Here is a 7,621-nt window from a genome sequence, read left to right on the forward strand (position 1 = left end):
GTCACCAAACCCTGTGCATGGAGCTGTCACCTGCCACTGCTGGAGAATTTTGTGCTCTCAGGATGCGTGAGCTTCTGTGGACCTAGGGTTAGGTCTGGAACACGTGAGCTTCAGTGGACCTAGGGTTAGAGCTGGAACGTGTGAGCTTCAGTGGACCTAGGGTTAGGGCTGGAACACGTGAGCTTCAGTGGACTTGGGGTTTAGCTTCAGTGGACCTAGGGTTAGAGCTGGACCGTGTGAGCTTCAGTGGACCTAGGGTTAGGGCTAGAACGTGTGAGCTTCAGTGGACCTAGGGTTAGGGCTGGAACGTGTGCGCTTCAGTGGACCTAGGGTTAGGGCTGGAACGTGTGCGCTTCAGTGGACCTAGGGTTAGGGCTGGAACACGTGAGCTTCAGTGGACTTGGGGTTTAGCTTCAGTGGACCTAGGGTTAGAGCTGGACCGTGTGAGCTTCAGTGGACCTAGGGTTAGGGCTAGAATGTGTGAGCTTCAGTGGACCTAGGGTTAGGGCTGGAACGTGTGCGCTTCAGTGGACCTAGGGTTAGGGCTGGAACACGTGAGCTTCAGTGGACCTAGGGTTAGGGACCTTCAAGGGAGTCTATTACTCCATTACTGCAACACTGCCCAGTCGCGGATGTCTTTGGTGCTGATGAGGTACCACTGTCTTCCCAGTCGGTTGTGTTTCCTTCTGTCACAGCACACACAGTTCCTCAGATGCGCTGCTTGGATTTACATGTCTTGGGCCTGGACATGCTGCATGCTCCATGGTAGCTGTCGTGGGAGTTTAGCTGGGTGGTGGTGGTGGTGGTGGTGGTGGTGGTGGTGGTTCAGTAAAGGTTCCTATTCCTCATGTAGAGTCAGGTGCTCTCAGAGCTACACAGCTCTTGTCACATTTAACATAAGTGTGTGCAGTGTACATAATCATGGCAGCGCTTAATTATAACCATGCTAACCAGACCCCTGGCCCCCTGCTCGGTGGGTTAACTAGTTTTTAAATATCTATTATATATTTGAGCTGTGATGACAATTTTTGAACTATCTCTCTCTCTCTCTCTCTCTCTCTCTCTCTCTCTCTCTCTCTCTCTCTCTCTCTCTCTCTCTCTCTCTCTCTCTCTCTCTCTCTCTCTCTCTCTCTCTCTCTCTCTCTCTCTCTCTCTCTCTCTCTCTCTCTCTCTCTCTCTCTCTCTCTCTCTCTCTCTCTCTCTCTCTCTCTCTCTCTCTCTCTCTCATATGCACAGTCACCAAGAGTAAAGGAAGGATCTCAGAACTCAGAGGTAGGTGTTTACTCTATACATTATGCCCTGTATCATTGACTCTTAAATGCAGTCCTCAAAGCTCTGATGTTCATATTTATTCTCTATCCCAGCTTCCAACAATCCGTTTGATATATTTCAGGTTGCAGTGTTTTTAATACTTAAAACACGCTGATAGTTACACAGTCCTTTGTTGATCTTTCCAGATTTTCCAGAGCACAGAGCCTTTCAGCAGTCATCTGCAACCAGGTGCTCCTGAACAGGCTGATTTACCTCCGTCGGGAGGGCAGCCCAGCCTTGCTCCCCAGGGCCTACCTGTACCCACCAACCCAGCCCAAGTATGTCCTGTAACACGGAATACAGACATTACGTACTGAATACATGTACAGAGGCAATTGATGAAAGAAATACAGTGCTCCTTTGCGAGGCTGTGTGACCAGATGTGAAAGGCTGTCTCTGTGAAAGTGGCCTTGGGTATGTTGAAAGGTGCTATGTAAATGTAAAATTAATTGATTCATTATCTTATTATTGAAAAGATTTGCTTCAATAATGTTAAGTTTGAGTCTGTAGTCCAACACTTTATTGTTTAAAACAGCGTTGTGCAACCGTGCTGGAGCGACCTGCTGGTCAGCAGACTGTTGTGATAAACCATACTGTCTACAAAATTAGATATTTGGGTTAAAAAAAGAAAGTTGAAAAACTCAATGCTAGGATACTGAATCCATAGACCTTTGACCCACAGGCCCTGACCCCTGCAAGCGATGCCTGTAAATCGCCCATCAGCCTGGTGTTGAGGTTGAGGTACGCCATGTCTCTCCATTCATTTCGCTCTGTCTTCTATGCATGGTTTAGTCATCATGCAAACATGCCCACTGTGGTCACACTTTTGTAAACTCTGATACAATGTCACATTGTGATGATTCCCAGGGATTCATTGGGTCCTGCAGTATTCAGTATTATGTATGATGTGGGTTCCTTTACAAAGTGTACTTGGAAAATTTTGTTTTTCATTCACTTTATAGAGATATACAAACAGATATAGAGTATCCCAGCACTAGCTGAAAATTTAGTTCTGCATTTTAGAGGACTTTCTAAATGTTTCTAAAAGTTTAACACTCCTAATTTGTCTCTTATTTTTCAGAAACCTGAAGAAAGAGCTCAATGACATACGATTTGAGTTCATGCCTGGCCGAGGTAAGGGTTAGTTCTGGGGTCTATACAGTACTGCACAACCGTCCCTGTGCACTACAGGACTGCTAGGGTTAGTTCTGGGGTCTATACAGTACTGCACAACCGTCCCTGTGCACTACAGGACTGCTAGGGTTAGTTATTGTTGGGACAATTGTCTCAGGCCTGATAGTTTTCAGGCGCCACGCCGGAATTCCGGCGTACCGACGTGTCTTCGAGGAAAAAAAGGTTCGCTAGTGCATGAGTTAAAGTTCTCCGTCACCACGACGAATTTCCGTCATTTGAATTTTTTGGGGGAAAATCCGTCAAATCATAATAATAAACCACACGCGCGCGTTATCTGTTTTGAGGCCGAAATATGATCCTGTCACTGGCGCTCATCAGCGCTGGATGGATGACGGCGGTATCGTTTAATTGACTTGCGGCTGATTTTCGGACATTACGTAGAGAAGTTACCTCCGTCCAGCCTTAAGTCCAGTTTGTTTTGGTCATTAATGCTCCGATTCAATCGACATAAACATCACGGTTACAATTAGAATACACGGTTACGCGGTTAGAATACACGGTTAGAATACACGGTTACGCGGCTCGGGACCGTGGAGGACGGCGTCAGGATAGGCCTTTAGGTATTTTATCTTTATTCTGATGAAGTTTAATTTTTATCAGAAATATAAGAAAGTGGTTTTTTTGAGCTGATACAGGTGGTCAGATGATCTGGTTCATCATGGCCGTCTGTAACTTACGGCGTATGGTGTAATACATGAACAAAAGCACAAAATGTATGTCCGAATAAACCAACACAAAATATTTATTAAATATTTTATATATTAAAACTAACTATAATCACAATATTTGTAATTCTTTTAAACTTTATTTGCATAATTTATTTGAGTTGTCTGGTATCCTATAATTTACTAATAGTAATGAATAAATAATTAATCATGCCTGTTTTTTAACATATTGTGTCTAATTGTGTTAACAGAATCTTTAGGTTACAGCATTTTCTCAGAATATTAATAGAATTTTTTTTATATTCCACCATAATGATTACCTGACTTATAATATATATATTATAATATAGTATTCCATATATATATACACACACACACACACACACACACACCCAACCCCCCCTCAGAAAAAGTTCAGGCTCAGGAATTTTTCCCACTATCAAGTCCTGTAGTCTACATTCTAGACTAGATGGCAACATGCAATAAAGCATGGCTTCTGTGTTTGTAGATATCAGTTGCTAATACACTCATTCTTCCTTGTTTTCTCTCTCCCAACATGCTCTTCCTATTTCTGACCCTCTTCCTCACTCGCCCCGCCCCTCCCTTAGACACAGCAGATGGCGTGTCCCAGGAGCTGGTGTCGGCGGGCTTAGTGGATGGGAGAGATTTAGTTATAGGTAATCAAATGCACTACACAAACTTTCTTTTGACACCGACACTGTCCTTAACCGACTTAACCTTGGTCAGATGCCCTTTGTTTTTTCTCTCAACATAGAAAAATCACAAATCACATTAATCACTGCTGTGTCTGTGTAGTTGCTGCTAATTTGCAGAAGATAGTTGATGAGCCCCAAACCAATAAAAACGTCACTTTCAAACTGGTAAGTACAGGCGTGGTGCAACTTGCTGTTGGAGTTCTTTTTAACCATAAGGCGACACACACACACACACACACACACATCCCTCTGTCTTCACAGGCATCTGGTGTTGAGGGATCAGAGATTCCTGACGATGTCAAACTTCTGGGATTCGCTCAGCTCAGCATCAGTTAGTTTGCCTCCATGCGGGACCGTGACTTGCCTAAAAATGTGAAAAACAAAAAGAAAAAAAAAACACCAACAGAATGTCCCAGGCCCCTCCCCTTTTCCCCAGTGACCCTTCAGATACCACTGCTGCCAAAGATAACAGTACCATTGCATCAGCCAATAGGATTCAACGAAACTTCCCGACTGTGGAATGCAGTGGGAGAAAAGGATGAGCGATCATGATTCATAGGAATCACTCAAAGTTTACAGTATATATGTAGAAGGATGCAATTTTCAACATACAGGTATAACCTTGTTTTTTTTTTCTTTCTGTAAAATGTCCTTCATTTGCACAATCCGAACTAACGCCCTAAAATCTTGATAAATGTTACAATGCCTTATATTCTGTACCGCTGCCGAGCGCATGTCCCCACGAATTGCAGAGTTGATGAAAATGAGCGAAAGTGGTTTCAATTACTATAGCTAAACTTTTTTGCATATAATTCTTTTTTTTTTCCTCTTTTGCCTTTGTTGTGGAGGAGAAGCAGATGGAGTTTTGTAAATGCATACCATAACCCTACATCCTAAGCCTACACCCTACACCCCTAGGAAGACAGGCCCATCGTAGCCATGTTTGCTCCACAAATTGTGTTTCAATAGCTGTCTTAAATGTCTAAAATTAGAGCTTCTGTGTGTCATGCTCATAAAGTTTTGGTTTTTTTTTTTTTTGGTTGCTGTACAGAGTCATAATTCCTCTTCCTTGCGATGCCCTGGTCAGTTTAACCCTAACTGACCCTAACACTGCAGACACTGAGGCACTGTCACACCTGCTGAGTCAGAAGTCATTTTACATTCACTGGCATGTTCCTCTTTGTGCATTCACTCACAGTTCTTCCCCCAGAAGGCAAAGCTGCTCTTGGTTTTAAATATATTCAACCCCAAATTTTAAGCATTCAGGTTTTATTGCATTTGTGTGTACAGTTTGGTGTGGAACTGTGTAGAAATATTGTAAGTGAACACAACTCTAAAACACAAGACCACCTCCCACCATGCAACACACATTTCAGAACATCTCTGTCGCTTCCAATCTTGTATTGCTCTATTAAATTAAGTTATTGGTTTTATATTGCGACCGATGTTATTCCTGTTGGAAGAAAGAAAAAAGAAAACATGTCTGGTGTTGGCATCTATTTTTGGAGTTTTTCATTAGCTGATGTGGCTAAACCAGTTTTTGATCAAATTGTGTCTGTAAATAACAAGATCGGGGTCACTAGTTGCCTTTTTGTTGTTTTTACTGATGCTTTTCTGATGGGGATGTGGAGATTTGGTATGAGTTGTTCAGAATGGTAGTTTTCCACACTTCATTTCCACACTTCGTGATCCTCAAAGCCCATGTATCCTATTTGAATACCCTTCAAACATGTGTGGCTGAATCCTTTTAGTGTTGAGGAGGTCTGATTCATGTTATCTGCTTGACTGTCATAGTTCATTGGTTCTCCATCTAGATCCAGATTTATGTGTCCAGGCTATTCATACAGAATGTAATATATTGCTGAACATAAACAACCACAACAAATAAAAAAGCTGTCTGGGTGAGGGTCCTTGAGGACTGGGCTTGTATCCTTCACCATAGTTCATTACTACAGCCATGGCAGAGATCAAACTTGCTTTTTCACAGAGTCCTGTAGCCTTGAAGAAGGCTTTGGGAGCACTGTGCTTATCAGATGCTGCTTGTGAGTTTAGAAGGTTCTTTTAGTCCATCGGTAACAGTACCTACACGCCTTCTGTACTGATCTGTTTTACACTGGGCCCAGGACCTGCTCTTCCTTTGTATTCCACTTCATTCCTCTTCCTTCCTGCTATACCTTTGTGGTCTGTTCTTGAGACTTGGTTAACTGAATTCATAACAATATTCATTTCCTTCCTTCATGGTGGGAGTATGAGAGATGACACAAGATGATTATTGGATGTGCAGCTTTTACCACAAATGTTGTGGTGCACAGTGCTATTGACTGTGGACATGCCCTATGACTGTGGACATGACTTGGGACAGAGCTAAACCAAATTGGAAGACAGGATTATTTCATATCACCTGCCCCCTTACCTGCTAATGAAGGTAACCAGAGTTCTGTGGTCTTCTAAGTTTGATGCTTACAGTGGAAGCGTGCATGCATATACACACACAAGCTGGAAATTTGAAGCAGCATCCACTTTCTTTTCTGTTTTTTGTTTTCCACCATGGTTGATGTGTTTCTGTGGTATTTTAATGGTTCCACATGCAGAACCATAACCTGTCTTGCCTAGTATTGGAAACCCATGTATGGCAGAAGTCAGTGATTTGCCACCACTGCTGTCACTCTGATAAACATAAGAAATGAAATGTAATATTGAATATTTATGGTCAACATCTGATCTTTTTGCCCTGATGTGAACTCGTGAATCCCATCTGGAAATAAAATCTTTAAAAATTCTAGCTATCTGTGCCAATGACCAATCTTCCGTTTCCATTGCTTAAATAAGTTTGTGAGTATTGATTTTTTTTTCTTTTGGAGTGAAAAATACAGTGAAACATGCACCCATTAATAAAACTTTTCGTCCTCCTCCCAACCCCCATTTTGCTGTAAACCTGACACATCTGTGCCCTCGTTTTTATTTGCTGAGCTGCTTTCTAATGAATGATGCTGTAGTATTTGGACAGACTACCTTTACAAATTATTATAGGTGATAACACAAAACTGTAATATATAAACCCCCCCCAATTCATTCATTCTTGCCCTTGTTGGTTTTGAACTTCAAAGCATGTTTCTCTGATTATTTTAAATCAATAAAGAGTGAACATATCGGCTCTCCTCACCATGTCTTAGTCATGTAGTTTCTGAGGGATGATTGCACATTATTGACCAAGAGCTGATGGACCTTGCATGATTACAGTTATTAATATGTTAAGAAAAGTTATTAATATGTTACTGAAAGTTCTTGCAGTACCTGTGGTGTTAGTGCTTGTCCCATTGCTCCATGTACAGGTTTGCTAATTCAACCAATGAATTAGTTGTGTGGACACGAGGACAGTTGGCCAGGAAAGGTGACGTTAAAAGCACGTGTCGATTTAGTGTTTATGGCGCTCCTCAGAACCAAGCAGATAACTGGAGATATGGCCGAGATCCCCAAGATAGCATGTTTTACAGCAGAATGTGTGCACTGTACTAAAAGCTCAGCTGCCTCCTTATATTGAAAGCATTTATCAGAAAGATTCATTTGTAATTTAATGGACACCACTTGAAAGTGTAAAATTAATGTAAGACAGTTGAATGTTTTGCTAAATTAATTAATCTTAATGAAACGATTTGGGCATTTTCAATGACTTTTGCATCCGTATTCTAACAATCATGTACTTATTCACCTCCTCTGCCCCTTCTGCACTGTCTA

The 7,621-nt window shown here is 41.9% G+C and overlaps 1 protein-coding gene across 2 annotated transcripts in view; it reads left to right on the forward strand.

Moving 5' to 3' along the window:
- The window catches only part of oxsr1b (oxidative stress responsive kinase 1b), a 35,175-nt gene extending 28,507 nt beyond the window's left edge, over positions 1–6,668 (forward strand). For both annotated transcript variants that reach the window (XM_077012765.1, XM_077012766.1), the window contains 7 exons: positions 1,237–1,272; positions 1,458–1,589; positions 1,994–2,052; positions 2,393–2,445; positions 3,779–3,847; positions 3,987–4,051; positions 4,148–6,668. In XM_077012765.1, coding sequence (XP_076868880.1) covers positions 1,237–1,272; positions 1,458–1,589; positions 1,994–2,052; positions 2,393–2,445; positions 3,779–3,847; positions 3,987–4,051; positions 4,148–4,222 — 489 coding nt within the window. In that variant the 3' untranslated portion in view covers positions 4,223–6,668. The remainder of the gene's footprint in view (positions 1–1,236; positions 1,273–1,457; positions 1,590–1,993; positions 2,053–2,392; positions 2,446–3,778; positions 3,848–3,986; positions 4,052–4,147) is intronic.
- The last annotated feature ends 953 nt before the right edge of the window (positions 6,669–7,621 follow it).

This window comes from Brachyhypopomus gauderio, chromosome 7 (assembly GCF_052324685.1).
Source record: "Brachyhypopomus gauderio isolate BG-103 chromosome 7, BGAUD_0.2, whole genome shotgun sequence".
NCBI lineage: Eukaryota > Metazoa > Chordata > Actinopteri > Gymnotiformes > Hypopomidae > Brachyhypopomus > Brachyhypopomus gauderio.